Source organism: Homalodisca vitripennis, chromosome 6, assembly GCF_021130785.1.
Source record: "Homalodisca vitripennis isolate AUS2020 chromosome 6, UT_GWSS_2.1, whole genome shotgun sequence".
NCBI lineage: Eukaryota > Metazoa > Arthropoda > Insecta > Hemiptera > Cicadellidae > Homalodisca > Homalodisca vitripennis.
The window spans coordinates 31983592-32003935 of record NC_060212.1 but is presented as its reverse complement, the minus strand read 5'-3'; the positions used below and the strand labels follow the sequence as shown (position 1 = coordinate 32003935).

At 33.8% G+C, this 20344-nt stretch overlaps 1 protein-coding gene across 1 annotated transcript; it reads left to right on the top strand.

The window, feature by feature from the left end:
* The first annotated feature begins 4605 nt into the window (after positions 1–4605).
* LOC124364212 (UNC93-like protein MFSD11) lies at positions 4606–19221 on the top strand. Its single transcript, XM_046819527.1, has 8 exons — positions 4606–4802; positions 7065–7234; positions 10599–10775; positions 11486–11751; positions 12774–12899; positions 14489–14663; positions 15688–15823; positions 18034–19221. The coding sequence occupies exons 1-8, from the start codon at positions 4716–4718 to the stop codon at positions 18226–18228; spliced, it is 1332 nt and encodes a 443-aa protein (XP_046675483.1). The 5' UTR covers positions 4606–4715; the 3' UTR covers positions 18229–19221.
* Positions 19222–20344: the final 1123 nt, after the last annotated feature.

The window sequence follows — 20344 nt, the reverse complement described above, 5'->3', positions numbered from 1 at the left end:
GGCGGCTACTACATCTGGCTCATAAGCTTCAATTATTAGCTGGACCAGTGAGTTAAACTCGATCTTTAACCATGATGATTCTGCAGATGCCTGGAGAGAGCACCTCTGCTGGAACATCTGGAGTTGAGTTGCCCAGAGGTGGATGACTCAATGCTGCGGTCCCTCTACCAACTGCCCCTGCAGGTGCTGAGGCTGCCGGGGACTCGAGTCACCAACTTCCCCCCGCACCCACCCCCCATACACCAGATGAGCTGCCTTAGTCTGTCTGCGCCGGCCTGGGCAAGCCTCGGCCCCTTCGGCCTCATCACGAACAACACCTGTCCCTCCGTCTGATTGGGTTTTTTAAACTGGCCAATCGGTGGTTTTTTACTGTTTACCAATATTATTTTATAAGTATTTTATTTTAAGTTGTTAATAGTGTATAGATTTTTGTATTAATAATTGTATAAAGGTAATTTAATGAATAAAACATGTTTTATGACTGTTTAAACATTGATTACTTCTCTATACCTGTGCTAAAATTTACAAAATGATTCTCAGAACAACAATTAAAAGCTTGTTGGAAAGTCAGATAAGCCTCCATATACTCATGTGATGGTCAAATGAGAAAATAATATTGCATGAACATGCATTTCTGTTATAGTTTGTACAGGATGTTTCAGATTACACGTGCATACCTCCAGTAGCCAAACAAACAGAGCTGCATAATTTGTTTCAACAGATATCCCCATTTTTGACTCCAAAGAATTCAGTAACATTATTTTTACTCCGGAAAAATTTTCCAAAATGGCACCAACTGTATTTCCTGATAGGTTATGTGTAAAAAAATTGTGTAATTTGTGTGCCTAGGTCTTTAGGGGGGCAGACAATAGAATTCACTGTTAAAACCTAAATTAAAGACACTTTGTCGCACCCTGTACATACAAATAAACATAATATTGAGTTTTTGTGCACCAAATTTCTCAGAGTACAAAGATCTTTAAAATAAGATATCAATAAGATATCACATAACCTATGTCATCATTTGAAAATTATCCAAAAACAATCCTAACCTCCCAAAATATGCACTTTTGAAAAAATTTTCCAGGTTAAAAATAATTGTTCTAAATTCTTTGGTGTCAAAAATAGGGATATCTATTGAAAAGTTATGCAACTTGGTTTGTTTGTGTGGTATAGATATTGCACGGATTCTCTGTAACACTCAGTGTTTTTTTGTTTTGTTTGTACTTTTTTTTTCCTTGGGGCGGCCTACTGCCATGCACTTAAGCCTCAAGGGCTTTTTGCGCACCCCGGAAACACCATGAGGCCTACCAGTCTACAACTTCAGCAGTTCAACAAACCGCCGAAAACAACCTATCAAGTCCTCCTGGGAAAATTCACCACCCCTGTCCAAGCTACCAAAGATGGCATACCGCTCTCTTGCTATTGCAGGGCAATCAAAGAGCAGGTGCTCAGCAGTCTCCTCCTGCTCATTACACCTTCCACAGAGCGGATCCTCCTGAAGGATGCCAACTCTGTGTAGATGCTTCCTCAGGTGACCATGCCCCGTAATGAGACCAATGACCTTAGAAGACATTGATCTGTTTAATGAGAGAAGGTCCGAAGCCACCTTGGAGGAAGGTGACTGTAATACCATTCTACTCACTCTCAAACCCGGATGCAACCTCCACCTTCTCCCATGCTCCGCGCGAATCCATTTCGAGACAACCCTAGAGGATTCACACCTTGGAACACCGCAGAACGATTGAGGGCCCGTCATAATTGTTGCTGAGCCCTGGTTGGCCAGGGCATCAGCTCTTTCATTCCCAGGAATCCCCTCATGACCAGGAACCCAACAAACGGTTTACATTGTTGATTCTGGCAAGGGAGGAAATGGTCTGATAGCAATCCCAAACCAGTTTGGATTTGATTGCGCAAGAATCCAGCGCTGCCTGACTGTCCGTGAAAATGTTAATCGTCTTGCCCCTATATCGCAGACGAAGATTCTCATGAGCACATTCCATAATGGCTGCGACCTCCGCTTGAAAGACTGTCGGATACGGACCCATAGGAACCACCAGCTCCCTACATGGTCTCACTCCTAGAATTCCAGCGCCTGTGCCGCTTTTTGTTTTGGAGCCGTCTGTGTACCATTCGAGCTCCGCTGGTGGAAGAGGTTTCTTCCCCTCTGACCAATCATCCCTTGAGGGTAAAATAATCCTAAAGGGTTTGTCAAAGGAAAACTTTTGTGGCATCTGATCATAGATCATGTGCAAAACATCCTCCTGTATCAGAGTGCTAATTCTGCAGTGCCCACTGCTGCAGCCCGACCAGAGTCCCATCTGCTGAAGACAGTAGGCACTCCTCCTGGCCATAGCTCGAATGACAATGTCCAGGGGGGCGAGATTAAGACAACAGTCCAGAGCCGCGCCTGGCGCACTAGGAAAAGCCCCAGTGATAGCGAGGCAGGCCATCCTTTGGAAACCCGCCAGACGTGCTACAGTCTTGGCTTCCGTTTTTGACCACCATACGACAGCTCCGTACATTAGTGCAGGTCTGACCAAGGAAACATAAAGCCAGTATAAGAGCCTCGGCTTCAGTCCCCAGGGCCCACCTATCACACATCTGCATTGCATTAGAGACCATTTACCCCTGGCAATGACCCTTTCTAGATGAGGTCCCCAGTTTTAGAACAGTGTTACAATAATTTTGCAATATCATATTTTACACACTTCATGTTGTGTGTCAATTATATATTTATCACAGTCCTCTTGGGGTTTTACAGTACCAAAATGTAACTTAAAACACCTTCAATGTGGCACAAGATCTAGTAACTTTAGGGCAGCCAGAGGTATAGTCAGCTGTGTTGACCGCAATCCGTGTGTGTTACCTATGCAATAAGTACACAAAGCAGCACAAAGGTATCTAATTTTTTTATCCTCTATTCAGTGTGTTTATCGCTATTTTATTGTTTGAATCCTAATAAAAAAGTAAAGTTGGTTCTAATAATATGTATTGGAATGTAACCACTTGTAGGGTATCAAGTGGTTAAAAATTGCATTACCACATGTGCACATAAAATTATTTCATTTTGATTTTGTACAAGAATACAATTAAAATTTAAGACCCTAATGATGTTTTAAAAGCTGGCTTTAGGGCAACGACCTTGAATTTTCCTCCACAAGAACAAAGTTAAACCTCATGCACTTTTACGCTCTTATTTCTTATCGTAGAGTTTTTAGAAGTGTCGTATTTTAAAGATATAATTATTACATATAGTAGTTCTAACAGTTACTAATTTGTGAATGGAGACGCTTGCTGAATTCTTAAACCTCTAACTGGCAGCTGCCGTATATATGGCAATTAGGCTGCTCGTTTACTGGCATTGCAATATATACTGCAGTAAGCAGACGTTTCGGAAATCGTTTATTATTTTCGTTGTTTCGGTTTAAAGCCGAATATCAGTCGATTGCAGAATGATCGAGCTATCGATTGAGGTATATTATTCAAACTTTATTCCTCTTTGTATAGTTAGAAGAAACGTCTTGTACAAGCAATCTTATCAGGCTTGTTCAAGGTTAAATTTTTGTGAATAAAAAAAACTATAGCAACAAAAATAAGCAACTTTTATTACTCCTTTAGTTTTCCTGAAAACAATGATATATAATCAGTCATTTATAGGTTGAATTTCAGTGTCGTAAAGCAATTGTACAAAAATGCTGAAAATAAAATGTTAGTGGATTTTGTGCTTAGTTCTAAAATTGGTAATAAAGTCATCAGCATTTTAAAGTAAAAGCGCTAAAATTATATATATTTTTAGTAAGTATAAAATTGTGTTTCCTTTATATGATTTGGAATTTATATAAACTTTTACATGTATATATATATATGATGAGATCGTGCAAAGTTATAAAAAATTTGACATTTTATTGATATAAAGGTCGAATTTCCAGCATTGTAAAAGCTATTGTACAAATGGTTGAAAACACATTCTTAGTGATTTTGTGCTAAAGATAAAAATTGTTAAAAATGTAAACATTTTAAAGTAAAAAGTTAAGTAAAGCCACTAAAACTATACATATTTTGGGTAAATATCACCATGTGCTTATTTTGTATTTTTTATAAATCTTTCACACATATATGATAAGATAGTGCAGTTATAAAATTTTGTTTAGTTCATATCAAGCACATTCAAACACAGAAATCTTTTTTTGAAAATAAGAAAATATTAATGAATATAATGTATTATTATTCTTTGGAATACTCTGAAAACAATGTTATATAGTAAGTTGTGTATTTAAATAATTTTGAGAGTTATATATAACAGTTTAATATAATTCTTACAAACGGCTAAAAAAAGGGTGCTAGTACAGGAACAGACACCGGCAGTTCGAGGGTTAACACGATTTATGTTCGATTAAAGCACTCAAACAAAATACTGAGTAATACAGAAACTGCAGAAGAGTAGATTCATTTCGTAAAATAAGACAGTCGCTCAGTCGTTTTACACATTTTGCTTGGTTTGATCACTAGATCGTGCACGAGATTTGTAAAGAGAGTTCTTATAATAGAAATATTACTGGCCATTGTTATTACCACATAAGTGTTAATGAAATGGAAAGATAGCCGGAGTGGGAGATAGATCTCTTATCAACTGATGGCAATCAAGTGATATATTTAGCAGTTTGATAACAACCATCAACAGGGTGGTGTATGAGTGGACAGCTGCTAGAAACATGGACAGGAAGCTACTGAACGTTTTATCTCTCAGTTTTTACCTTATGATATTGTTCTCTGCACAATATGCAGTCCTCAACATGCAGGTTAGTCAACATAAGTTTGAAACTTCACTTTAAGTTGTAGTAAAATTGGTTCCCTTATGTAAGTACTTATTTTAATAACAGGATGTACAGTGATAATCATTGATTCATTCACTGATAGTTGATTCGTCTTGCTATAAACAATGTTGATTCAGAGTGGAAATTGACAAGCATTAGAATAGAATTATTTGTTTGGTACAGAATAAATTTGAAAGTAGGAAAACAATTTCATTTTAAGCAATAAAAAAACTATTAGTTGATAAGAAAATCAGCAGGATTACCTTGAAATCTACCTTCTAGGATCCTTTAATTAAAAAAAATCACAAAACAAAGACACATAAAAGTACAATTTTTACACGTTTTCGATTGCACTGCAATCTCTCTCAACCAGTAGGGAGCATTCTAGTTGAAAACGATTGTATTGCAATTGAACATTTCTAGATGTGTATATTTCTTTCAAATCAGTGAACCATTGAACATAGATTTCAATATAAGCCTACTGATCTTCATAGCAACTAGCAACAATCCTTTGTTTCTAGCTGTATTAATTCGAATCTATAAAAAGTACAGATTTTTGTGGTGGTTCTCCTCCATAACATCTATTTTACTATTCTTTGCTGACACTTTTCTTAAATATTAAAAAAAATTGAGGATTTCAAACTAAATTATAAGTTAAAAATAATATAATCTTACTGCAAAGCAAGTTATTATAGTAAACCTTTTTTTAAGTTTTAGAAAATGGTTTTTATTGTACTGTTCCTCTGAAATCTCTGGGATACAAAACCCAGTACTATATTTTTAAATCCAACAATTACATAATACCATTATTTATTTTGTTTTTGTAAATGTATATTTAAGCTGGCCCTATCTGGGACGCAAAAGTTAGCAGGAATTTTGGTCTTATGATCTGAATCATCTGGTTGTTTAAAATAAGGATATAGTCTGATGCTGTACAGATGATACAGCTGAAGCTACAGATGTACACCTTGAGTAGGCTGTAATTTTCTGAAACAAGGATGGGTTTATTTAGACCAAATTGTTCAAAGCTGCGTAGAAGATATTGTCATTGTTGATAGTCTAAAATTTTCTGAAGATCCTTGGACCATATGTACAAAAAGTTATTTTAACACTTTATATTGTGGGTAAATAAATTGTTCTTTCCTACAGAGTTCTGCATGGGCGCGAATCATCACAAAAAAAGATATGTCTGGCAATTCCAGAGTACAAAGTTTGTTGGCTGTTGATGAATGATTAAATATTTCTCTGTGTTGAAATTACATAGAGAACAATTTGGATTCATTAAATAACAATTGGGATATGTTCAAAACAGTTACTGGTGATGGAGCACTGCTTTATGGCTATGATCCTGAAACAAAAGGTCTATCTTCACAATGAAAGGCTTGTGAAGAGCAACAGCTAAAAAAACGACAAAGTTGAAGCAATGTCAGAGGAATGCGCATAGTTTTTTTATTTATTAGGGTAGCACAGTTCATCACCAAAATGCCCCCAGGAGTACTACTTGATGTCATTAAGCAGATACAAGATGCAGTGTGAAGGAAATGGCCTGAATTGTGAAGTTTGTTATTGGATCCTGCATCATGGAACACACTACCTCATTCATCAAATCTTGTTTAGCACTTTTTAGAGAAACACGTCAAACAGCTTTGCCACTCTCCTTAAAGTTTGGACATAACTCCAAGTTTTTTAGATTGTTTCCAAAATTGAGAATTCTAGGAAGAACAGAAAAGATTTGAGGACCTAAAACAAAGTGGACAAAATGCAACTAGGGGTTTGACATGTTGAAAAATGAGTTCAAGGAATGTTTTTGGAAGAGGCAGGAGTGTTTAGATGAAGATAATAGTTTGTGGAGGGGAGTACTTTGAGTGACTTGTGTTCTAGAAAAAGTCAAGGTCACTATTTTTTTCAGACAAACCTTGCATATCTTAGTTTCATAACTGTACTGGTATTGCAATAACATAGCAGGTTGGATATTTAAAAAATGACCGACAAATTTTTATTGTACATCAAAATAAAATATGAGCTACAACTGTATGAGTACACTTGGTTCATTTAAAATCTAACATTTAAGTGTTAAATAGATGTGTCTCATAGCTCTTTTGTATATCTGATTCTGTGATCATTCTGTCATTGATATTTGGAAGGATAAGTTCGAAAATAATAAGTCAACCAAATTACCTGAGCAAGGTCATGATCAGTATTTTGATGTACAATTGACTAATATTGTTTGTATGTTTTTTGTTGTAGAAAACTATAATTTCGAGTATCCACGACGAGAAGCCAGAATTTACGGTGGAGGGGTTCTTTGTTACTGGGATTATGTACACAGTGTTCTCCATCTCTGTCTGGCTCGCTCCTTCACTCATCTGTGTGCTGGGTCCACGATTATCCATGGCTATCGCCAACATCGGATACATGTAATATTATTGTCCACACTCTCTGGTCATTAGATTAGTTTAGATTAAAGAGGGGTGTATAAAAGACTCCTAATTCCCAACGCGTATCAACATAAGCTTATTGTGCAGCCTAAGTTCACCACTAGACCATCCCTATACCTTTAACGAGACCCAAGAGCATCTACCCAACTCTGCCACCGAAGCCATCACCTGGCTGTGAGGTTCCAATTTGAGTTCTTCTTCTATCCAAAATAATGTGTTTAGCAGTCTTCTCTGGGTGATTATTTAGTCTACACCAAGGATCTTCAGTAGCAATCTTTAAGGTGCGCAAGTGCTTCCTGAATCCACCTTGTCCAGTAATGAGGGAAATTAGCTGTATCCAAGAACGTAGCCAGAAAAACATTTTGTGGGGGGGGGGTCAAGATGACTGATTAGTACTGAATGATTTAAATAATAATCATTTGCTAAAAAGTAATTGAAAAGAATTGAAAATTTGAGGGGTCCACACCAGGGCCCTTGGATCCCCTTGCTGGCTGTCCTTGCCTGTATCAGAAGGTCTTTGAGAAACCCCAGAGAAACTCTGCCACCTATGACAGTGTCCGTCTCTGAACCATTTCCTAATAGCTTGGTAGGCAGCCCCTCGTCATACCTTTAGCACGGTTTGTGGACCAGCATGTGATGCTAAAAGTTAATCCTGATACTTTTAGTAATTTAAAATATTTACAAGTTAGTGTTCTCCTAATACGATTAGTCTGTGCTGTTTTTTATTTGTGTTAATCCAAGAACGGAAATATTACTAATTTTTTGTTAACCCAATCATTAAATATTCTTTATTCTGTGAATGTTTTTCAAGATAATTAAATTTTTTCAGCTATTTACCATTGTTCAGGGATATAACACTATATTATTTTGAGATCTGGAGTATGATCTCTTCTTCAGATGAGTAACTAACCTATACAAGGAACCACCAGAGAGTGCAGTTGGCGGCGACCAATAGAAGGGACTGGGCTGCGCGACGTTGCCACACAACTGCCGCTGCCACCCGGCACGGCTGGCGCATTGTGGCTGATAAACCGCTGCGCTGTCACAACTAACACTGATACTGAACATTTAAAACTTATCAGTATAATTGAAAAACAATATTTAAAATGCGTTGACAGTTTGTTATATTATATTTAAATTACTTTTATAGTTTATTAATGTTATTACAAACTAACTATCGATGAAACAAACAAATCGTCCCGTCAGTTAGTCAGAGTAAAGTACTTGCTTATTTCCATACGATACAACAATCTTTTCAGTGATTTTAAACGATTACTAAACACACACAAAATTTAATATACATGTTGCTTATATTGGACACTGCGTGACGTGTTGCTTGATTAAAAATAATTAAAAAAATATGACAATATAATCAGTTTTAAAATTATCGAACAATTATATTTTTAAATTACGAAATAATCAAATTTTCCACTAAATAACTTTTAGGGCGCCTACTATTGTAAAATGAAATACGTTGAAAAGCATGATTGACTTAATAATATTCCTACCTTTGCACTTGTATTTTATTTATTCGCTCTCATGCGGCAATATCGTAGCCAAAACCTCGGAGTCTTCTTCATTTTCACTTTCTGCCTCACTGCTACTCGTGTCAGAATTGTCTGCTAAGTTTATACTTATTTTGCTCTACAACACTTGTGCGGATACATTCCTTTTCAAAATCAGCTTGCTGCAAGGCTTCTGCGTGCTGAACTCTTGATTGCCAGTCTTCTTTAGTCACTTTGTCCAGAGCATCATGAACAAGTTTCTCAACGTCGGTTATTTTAAATGTCTTATTATTATTCTTGGAAACAGTATGACTCATCCGTCTGGTATTACCACCACTGCTAGCTGGTGCGGCTTTTGTTTACAGGTATTTCACCCGTTTCCTCCACATTTTCACTCGTCTGACATCATCTATTATGTACTGTGTTCAAATTTCATTGGATGTTATATAAAACCGTTACTTTAGAATTTTATAAGAAAGTGCATTCATATTATAAACATACTTGTGCTGTATGATTTTTCAACTATGGCCAGTTTAAATATTTAAATCACCCACGTGTGAAAACAATTTTACATAACACAGATTCAAGACTATTAATAGCCAGGTAGGAAAAATGCTTTCTAATGGTTATAAATTTATGAGAACCGAAGTGCGTAACAAAAACCGTTGCGGCAACAATTCCCACCTTTATGTACTGAATAAGTATACTTATGGAAAAGAACATATATTTCAGATGTATTTGATAACTTTCTTACCAAATTGAAAATCCATTTAACATAACATGATTATACTATGCAAACATGTATTGCCTTATTATATATCAGTGATAATGGCATTATCTAACTGTTAAATACGGGAAATTAACGTTTTTGCGGTATTGTTATGTTTTCTTTTTAATTTATATTTCGGCTAAAGATTTTAATCCTACGATCTTCGTATATGAGTAATATAATACAATAATTTATTTCAATCCATTTAACTCAACATGGAAATAAGCTACAGAGATGTACTTTTTTTTTTAAATGACCGTAAAATTACATGTTGTAAATACGTAGTTAATTAATTCAAGACAGCTCTAACATTTCTTTCGAGCGTAACGGTTAAGTATTTTAAGAACGCTGGACTCGCTCGGCTTGTGGTTACAGCGGGGAACAAGTTTGGCAACGTCGCTCAGTTCTCGTTGGCCGCTCGAAGGTCACGGGCAAAATAGGCTCCTCCCTCAACTGCACTCTCTTGTGGTTTTTTGTATAATACATAAGTAGGTTAAAGGGAACAGTTCATACTGAAGTGTTGTGACATGTTTGAGTCATGAACCACAACAAACTTGTATGTTAACTCCATCCATCTCTAAAACTTACTAAGTTTGACACTAATTATTATAAACTGAACTACAGGACACATGTCACAACATGTCAGCTGACAATAACTAATCACTGATCAGTTTCTAATGGTAAATGGCTAATGGCAATACTCATGGCAAAAACAAGATGGTGGCAAATAAGGGACGAGGGGGTCCTTTTTATTGTTTCATTCCAGATGAACTTAAAAATATACTGTGACTCTGCATCAGGGCCATACTCAGTTCTGTCGGGCCCCAGAAATTATATTCAGCCGGGCCCCATCATGCCCGCCACTGCGCAGTCCGTGGACAACGGTCCCTTCAAATATGACGTTTGGCGGGCCCCTGAAAAACTGGTCTGAGTACGCCTGCTCTGCATTGATGTATTTGAATTAATAAATATTAGGTTCAAAAAATCAAAATTATATTGCAATTTGTATTGTTCTACCAACTGTTATAGTTATTATTTTGTTATTTCACTTATTTTATGGATTTTACAGAGGATATCTCGCAGCTTTCAACATGGAAAAAGCATGGAGTATGTATGCGGGGGCAGTGGTTGTGGGCATCAGTGAAGCTCTACTCTGGACCTCGCAAGGCAACTATTTATTCCTCAACTCAGAGCCCAACACGGTTAACCGCAACCTTGGAATATTCTGGGTTATTTTCAGTTCAGCGTAAGTTGCTTTAAAAAGAAATATGTATATTATGCATTGAGTTAAATATAACATCTCTCAGTCATTTGCAAATATAAATATATATATATATATATATATATATATATATATCTAATGAAATATTTGAAAAGGTTTTAAATAGTAGGTATTAAATAATCAGTTACGGTACCTAATTTTTAAGCCCAAAAATCACTAATATCGGTCAATTCATATTAAGATGTAAAATTTGTATTGTTGGAAAAAATCAAACATAAATTGTATGGACATTGTTTTAGTTTTATAAAACTTCCAAAGAAGTTTTTATAATTATATTATCAAACCGTGTTATAATTGGAAATTGAATAGTGTTGGTTTATTAAAAAAAAGGAATATCCTGTTCTTATAACATCATGGTGATTTTCTACTATTAAAAAATTATTCAATTATTGTAAAATTTGTATAATAATGATGCACTGAATTAAAAATGTTGACCGATGAATAGATACTTGTAAATGATCGTTCCTTCAAGATTTTCAAGAATTAAATTTCTCTCTGGCACATACACTAGTAAAACAAGCTGGAAGTAAAAAGACTTTTCAAAATAAAATAGTGGAACTAACAGAGTTTTTCTCTTCTTGAATTTGCGTAAGATTAACTTTATCCTTTGGCCAGATGATTACATCCAAACTATCAACCTCTACGATGTAATAGTGTAAAACTTTTTCCCTCAGCGAACTGTATGGTAACATGTACGTCTACTTCAAGCTGGAGGGGAAGAAGTATATAGATGCTGAGACTCGAAAGATTGTCATTTACTCTATGACTTCGGTAGCCGCAGCCTCTCTGCTCATGTTCGGCCTTCTGGGAAAAGCCAAGGAGAGTTTCTCTTCAGATGCCAAACCCAAGAAAGAAAGCCCAGGTCAAGCCCTCAAAACAACCTGGACAATCTTTAATACAACCAAGATGAGAATGCTGTGCATCTCGTTTGCCTTCATAGGTAAGATAAGCATAATCTTGTCAAGTTTTTAATTAATTTAATATTTGTAAATTACTCAAGTGAAAGGAGAAAACGTGTTATTGAATTATAGGAAGATTAAGTAACTTTGCCATCGGTGTCTTTGAAAGTACTATTTTCCTGAAGCAGTTTATGCTATATGTCATCCGATTATAGAAAGTTGCTGATTGATTGTTCTGACAGGAAAGAAGCTGAGGACCATACTGCACTTAAATCTATAACGTCTTTTGTCTGGTTTATTTCAGACCTGTACACTGCCCTGGCTAGAGTTTTGTTGGTCTCAAATATCCTCATCATCTATCCAATTAAAAAATCATATAATCTTTTTAACCTTTGATAGAAGCAGTATATAATTATACAAATTGTCCTAAAATTTACAAAATTCTATATTATGTAGTTTAGTCTACAAAAAAAATTGGGTTGCAGCACAATCAAGCTGAAAAAACATTTTGTATTTATATGTAGCAGAATTGTAAGAGACAACACCACCTAACTTCAGATCGCTCTATGGTTTTGTACAGAGAAGGGGTTTTTTTATGTTGATGGCATAAAAAGCATGACAATATTAGTAAACTGATTATTTTGCCCACTAGTTGATGCAGGATATCCATCAGAATGTGCTTGTACCAAAAACTCAATTTTGCTAACAAAAAAACATTAGTTAAGCAATTTTGTTTTTAATTAACATTGAGTGACGATTAGCAAATAAGCAGATATTTAGTCTTGTGTAAAAGTAGCGAAAATGTCACTTAGGAGGTATTGTTTCTTAAGCGATGATGTGCATTACTTTGAGTGCACTTTGCTTTTGAGGCCTTTCTTCTTCTTGGAATATATTACTTTATTATGAATATTATACAACCTCCATTAGCCATAAACGGAAGAAAAACTTTTAGGTTAAAGGTAGGCAAGGATAACTTGATTAACATTGCTATATTACTTGATAATGTAGATATAAAAGTTGTAGTTGATGAAGAGGTATATAAAGCATTATGTTGTCAGTGCAGGAATGCACCAGGCTTTTCGCTGTGGTATCTACAGTTCAAGCGTTGGATTCACTCTCAAGATCGGAGACAACTCCAAGCAGTTGGTAGTCCTCTCTGGTGTTTTCATCGGCACAGGGGAACTGTTAGGTAAATATCTTAAGAAAAATGCAATAAAACTCTAGATTTTTGTGGTTGCTTTGTGAAAAATGCAGTAATATTTTGGCAATACTTTGTATACGAGTAGTTGAAATGCAAAGTGGACCTACCCAAAAATGGTCACTTTTGTGATTATCCATCCACTGCCTTTAAAAATAATATCCATCTAATGATAAAATAAACCAGTCTGTGCAGTTCTGTATATTGATGAAAAACTGTTTGTCTGAAACAGATGTATCAGTTATTTTCTAAATCAAACTGAAGTAACCCTATCAACTAAAGTGTCCAATTAGGATCAACTAAAGTATCCAAATGGATCAACTAAAGTGTACAAACGGATCAATCCATATGTAATAACATTATGCAAGACAAGTTTGGGATATGAAATGCAAAATGATCCAACCAGTATAATTTTAAAAAATTTGTTAGTTGTTTACTGTTTTGGAGAGCTTTGCTGAAACATCCTAAAACCACAAAATGCAAAGTGGGTCAACTTTACTAAAACAAGCCAAAACAGATTTTTTTGAAAAGCAAAAACGAATTTTTAAAATTAGATGCAATAATTTTTGCATTGAAAATCTGTAAAAATGTAGACCTACAAAAAATTGTGTACAATATTAAAAAGTATGAACAGTGCAAATGTGGCTCACGTACATGATTTCTAACAAAAGTATTTTTTTTTTTTTTTACTTTAGCCTTAAATATCTGAAAACTAAAATTTTGGAGTTGGTTCACTTTGCATTTCGATCATTGCAAAGGTCGAAATTTAATTAATGAATTTACTATTCACTAAGTATGAATAGAGTAGTATTCATATGTAATACTTCTATACAGCGAACTCTAAACTCACAAGGACAATACTTTTTGATAGTTGAATGTTTAGTATGTACATTACTATTAGCATGATTATCTGAATACTGTAATATCAAGTATACTGTAATAACATACGTGTGTTTCTTATCAAGATTACAATTGTTTGATTTAATTTATAATTGAATGTTAAAATAAAAATACCAAAACAACATACTAAAATCTGTTTAAAGAAAAAAATTCTCAATAATTTTTAATTTCTTACACTAGGCCTTTCGACATCCAAGAGGCTCATTATTGGAGAATTCTTTGTTTCTTTTTAAGAAAATAATTTGTTTTCCAATAAGAGCTCCTCCTTCAATGAAACATATTAAGAGATTGGACAGAAAAAGTAGGTGTATCTTCATTCATTTACCAGGTGAATCTGTTTCTTCTTGAGTCAAACGTGGTATTTAAGTTTCAATAAAGATAATTTTGTAAATAATGCACACTGTAGTTTTTCAATTATATCAGGAGAAAGTACTGATTTGGAAATTGAAATGCATATCCAACATTTTCAAAATTCATCTAGAATTTATGAGTCCTTGGCCATCATCTTTAAATTTTTATTATAGGATATCAGTAACTTTATGAAAAATGTAATTAAAATTAATCTGTAAAATATAATAATGTGTAATCTTATCAATCTGTAAAATTAATAAACAATTCAGAAAAAACAGAAAAATAAATAAATGCACTGTTTTAACTTCTTCTCCTGTTGGGCTTGAGAGGAGGCCTTTTCCAGATAACTCTGAGTGGATTCACAGAGCGGCGGAAGTACGGGAAGTGTGTGGTGCTGGGCACCGGACTTGTTTGCCAACTCATCACCTTCACAATCATCTGCCTCAACATCCCTGCCACTGCTGTCTTCGGCAACACACTTGATGAGTCCTTCATACACCCCAGGTGGGCTACACTAAACATTTCAGAAGCATAGTCTACGAGTTCAAATAAATGTTTTTCTTCCTTTAAACACAACTCCACAATACAAAAATATTTTATTTTGTTATTTTGACAAATAGATGCTTGCTTAAAATATTAGCATTTTAGTTTTAGACTCTTTAAACACGTATATAATTGGCTTATTCAAAACCAATTTTATAGTATAAACAAATTTTTTAATTGCAATTTTGATTTACAAATTTAGATTATTAACTCATAACTGTTGTGGCTAATTAGTTTTACATAAATACATAAATTCATTGATTTATGCTACTGTTTTATTTAGTAGCTTGTGCTTTAAAGTTTATGTTTTCAAACTGTATATGTTTAATAATAAGAATTATATATTTTATTTTATTTTAAGTATATTTTAAAGTGTATATTTATAAACTATCAAAGTGATTAAGCTAAGTTAATTATTCTGTAATAACTACTGATTTTTTTTTATTTTTACAATGTTTGAAATCAATTAAGTTTGTTTAGTTTAGAAATCTAAATTGACTTTGCCAATTTAATGTACAATTGTCAATGACAATAAAATTCTTGATCCTTACCAAAAGCAACAAAGCGTGTATATCAATTTTGTTGTAGTAAAAAAAAGATTTGGCAGTTTGGTGTAATTTTGGCAATCACTTGAGTAATTTTGAAAGTACTTGAGTTTCTATGTTCGTTGGAAGAAAATATATCATCATGTCCTTTAATTAACTGATGCAACAAATTATCGAAGTATAAATATTTGATTGTAACTTAAAAACTTAACTTTGAAAACAGAAAAAACTAGATTTTATTCTTTACTTGTAATATTTTATATATAATATATATATATATATATATATATATATATATATATATATATTTCTGCATAAATGAATTGCAATTATTAACCTCTGCAAAATTAAATAATAAAGTCTTTAGTTTTATTTTTCAAGAAAAGCTGAAATTTGTGCAAGTTTTGGATGACATAATAACCTGACATTGGATGTTCCAGAGCCTCCCTAGCCATGTTGTGTAGCATCCTCATCGGCTTCTCTGACTGCTGTTGCCACACCCAGATGTATTCCATCATGGCTGTCATGTTCCCGGAGAACAGCTCTCAAACTTGTGCAATATACAAGTTTACCAAGGTAACTGCAATCCATTGAAATGTTAAGTGATGCCCTCCCAATGTTTTTTGGAGCCTTAACACCTTCACTGCAGCTTTGTACTGAAAAATCTTGAGTTTAATCTGAACTTTGAGTCCAGCTCAATTCATCTTCTTAGTGCAGTATCTAGAATCCAGCACGTCTTCGTCACCAACTTGTTGATCTTTTCAACGACATGACTCCAGATTCCAGGAGTCAAGTCTGTGGTGGTAGTGGTGGTCAGATTTCAGACGCTGTACTTAGAATTGTTTAACGAGATAACACATTTTGGCATCTGTCATAGTCAACATGGTAGAACTTATTGGAAGCAGATTATCAGCTGAAATCTGAGTTCACAATTGGATCCATATGAGATTTCCTTTCGTATGACAATTGGAACCTACAATATTTAATGCACAATTGTATAAATACTAATGATGAATGGTAATTAAGTTAATTACTTTATGTTACAAATAATTTCAAAATAAGCATTAAATTTTAAAATTTAAGTATAACTTTTAGTTTTGTAATATGAAAATATTATATAAGTTGAGTAATTCAACCATTTGATTAATAATAATGATAGCCAATCATTACATCATTTAGAATGCGTGACTTCAAGCTTACACATTTCTTAATAAGAGACAATTACATCTTAATTTTGTATTTAGTTGAGAATTCTATTATCTAATATTAATATTGTATTGGTGGAATTAGCAGACATTATGTAAGGGATTCTACAAACTCCAATTACTTTTTTTGAGTAGAAGGTAATAAACATATCTATATATATATATATAAATGAATGTGTGTGTGTTTGTCCTTTATAGACTCGGAAACTATTTGACCGATCATTATGAAAATCTGTATGTATATGTATTTTTCCACGTAGAAGGTTTATATGCTATGCCCATTGGTGTAACTCACCACCAGGAGGCGCTGCAAAATATATAAGTTATCAAAGCGCCTGCACATTGTAAACTACAATTACGAGATAGTTGTGTATAATAACCACACACTATGTGAAGGCGCTAAGTTTTTATGGATATTTGTCTTTCAAATGAATTTCTGTTTGGCCTTATAGCTTGAATGTTAGACCACTTCATTATGAAGTACATGTACGTGTACAATGGTTATAAACATACACTTTTGGCAGATTTTCTTAATAGTGTCAACAAGGTAAACTCTACATCGGCGTTGACAATATAATTCACTTGAACCAGAAGTGCTCATACACGAGCAAAGCTTACAAAAAGCGTGCGAAGCCACGGGGAACAGCTAGTATATATATATCAAACCTGGCTGTGGAGGATACGCATTATTTAAATATAGGCCTTTTGGTTCACTGAGTTTGTAAGTATATCAAGGTTCAGGATTACATCTTAAATACACCAAAAGATACTGTTAGACGTTCAGTCACACTTCTGCTACCCACAGCATCAGTCAACTTTGAGGTGGAATAGGATCCTTCCCCAATTTCCTAACCACCCCCAGATGGTACATGCCCCACAATGCTGTATGACATTTTAAGGTGAAATAGGCACTTCCCCAATTGTTGTTAGGAACATAAACATTGGAAGTTATTGTTTATTCTAAATTCAGAAATATACAAGCTACATTTTAACGTAACTCCCATTATTACAGCTATAATTTTTAATTTGCGGTTAACTTTCAAATTCAAGTATCAATACTTTTTTCCAAGAATAAGTGCCTTTTTTGACTTTGATCTCAAAGTCTATTTCTGTATACATTAAAGTCTAAGAGTTTTAATGTTAGATGCAAGTTAATCATTTGTTTAAAGATTATTCGTATGTGAACATATATTTTTATTACCACCATAATTTCAGTGTTATGTCAAGTATATAATTCTTTTCATTACATTTTAAGTTGTTTTAATAATTATTTTGTTATTTTAATTACATAGAAAAATTATTTAGTTTTTTATAAATATTTTGCAGAAATTGAGTTTTTATGTTTTTTTTACAAATAGGTCTCTTAAAGTTCCTGTTTTATATTTATTTACCTATAAAGACCCTATATATATAAAAAAACTAAAGTAAAAAACCCTACTATTGTAACAAGTTGGTTTTTTAGTGAATATTATTCTGATGTGTTGGTTGAGTAATGTGGTTTTTGTTACCCTATGATATAGGAGTCTTGGTGGTTGAATTGAGTTTTATGTGTTTTGTTGAAATTGAAAAAATTGTTTACAGGGAATAATGGTGGCGGTTACGTTTTACTGCTCGAGCTACCTGAACCTCCATCAGCAGCTCGCAGTATTGGCTCCAATGGCTCTCATCGCAAATTTAACATTTTTCAAAGTCAACAAGACTGTCATGGAAGCTGCAGAACAAGCTAAAAACGATTATAATTTAGAAAAAATTAAATACGATCTTTCTAATTCATGACAGTCATCATTGTAAATCATAGACTAAGTGTAAATATGTTGTTTTATTTTCCATTCTTATTTCTAAGATTAATATCTGCGTTTTTATAACGGTTTTGTATTTTTTATCGATATGTAAGTAATGTTACATCACTGTTTAGTTGTTACTTTTCCTTCACAAATTGTAATGATTAACCTGAAAGCCCCAAGTAACAATCTAGAAGATGTAAAGCATACAATGTACTGTATATCAAATCATTGATTGGAGCTCAGATTTGTAGAATTTAAGACATATAGTTAGCGTTTGTATCAATTTTGTTATGGTCAATAATTCGTATGGCAGTGTTAGGAAAACTGTGAAAATACAGTACCAAAATACCTCAAAGTAAGAATATTTATGTAAAAGGCATATAAATAGTCCTGATTTAAGAATTAGCATGTTGTAGAACAAATTCTACTCTTGAATTAAATATCAATATTCTGTAACGCTTAGGTTGTTGTTATCGTCACCTTTGAAGAATATTAGATACATCAAGATATATCAGATTTGTCTACATTATATAGATTCAGGACGATGTAGGACACTTCCATTCATTTTACACATTTTACTCAATTCAAGTATTTCAACAGTTCCATTTTAAATAGTCAATGGATCAAAAATAAAACCTATTCATGTATCTTTTTATAATTGTGTTAAACACTTTTGGAAGCTATATTACTAATATACCCTGTTATAGTGCAAGACTTCAGATTGTGAAAATTTAACTTCAAAGTATATTCAAGTTTGTGGCTAAATTTTCTGTAAACTTTTAAGTACATACAATAAAAAAGTCAATACGATTAAGTTTTGTGTAGAGGTAATCATCTTAGTTTTTCTATAACCACTTCTGTCTTGTTTGGATTAGAAAGTATTTTATTTTAGATAAGATTATTTTTAAGAAAACAATTAGCTTATTGAATAACTGTATTTGTATATTTATAGAGTATAATAAAATTTTCTATATAAATCACCATATGGTGTATTAACACGTTTTATTTACTTTCTTACCGGAAATGTTTAAGTCAAACCAACAGAAAACTTACTGGAAATGTTTAAGTTAAACCAACAGAAAAACTTGAACACTGAACAAAGCAGTTTCACATTAAGACCTTGTTTATAACATGATCTCTAAATTAACTTAGTTAGCATTATTAGTTAACAATTAGTAATGCAACTACAAGTGTAGGAGGGAATTACCTCACATATTTAATATACCTTAACCTCAAAATTCTCTCATGAACTTTCATTCCCTAATCATTGATTAAGTTTCTAATACAAGTTTTTCTCATACTAATTTCATGTTAATTTAAAAGAAGAAAGCCATAGAAACCAGTAAAACAAAATAAAAGGCTACAAACAAAAACGTTACACTATAACAAAGACAGGTGGGAAAATCCTGTTAACTGACAACTGAAAGTTTATTTGTTGAATCCAAATGTTCAAGGTCAACTGAAACTGTAACATTGTTGGTGTGCTGAAGGGATAGAGGAGAGGTGTTCTAGAGAATAACTATGTATTCTGACACAATACAAAAAATACATTAAAAGGTGGGAGTCCCTACCTCACCCAGTGTTAAATAAGAGCCTTGTATTCGGAGTTCTCCAAATTTCACGTTTTTAATATAATTTTTTTGTCACATCCAAATCTTAACACCTTAACCGAAACACCGGTCTCAGGTACCAATTGGGAAATTTCTTTCTACTTGTTGGCAATACTGCTTATCAGATCTATTCGACGGTCCCAGTAGCTTCCCCCCTCCCACCGCTCTGCCCAAACAACCAGGTTTTGTTCAGTTTTACACGAGGCCTTTACCGTTACTTATCGATTTTTAAAACTCTGCCGGTCTGACCGTACCGGATGTGTCCATTTTTTATTCATTGACATAGTGAACCAGCCAAACACTTTATAAAAAACTGTCCATTTTTATCCACTGACATAGTGAACCAGCCAAACACTCCATAAAAAAAAAAAACTGTCCATTTTTATTCATTGACATAGTGAAACCGGCCAAACACTTGATAAAAAACTGTCCATCTCTCATTGACAACCATGGTCAAACCAAAAAAAAGGCAACCTCGAAATACCCTTGTGGAGTATG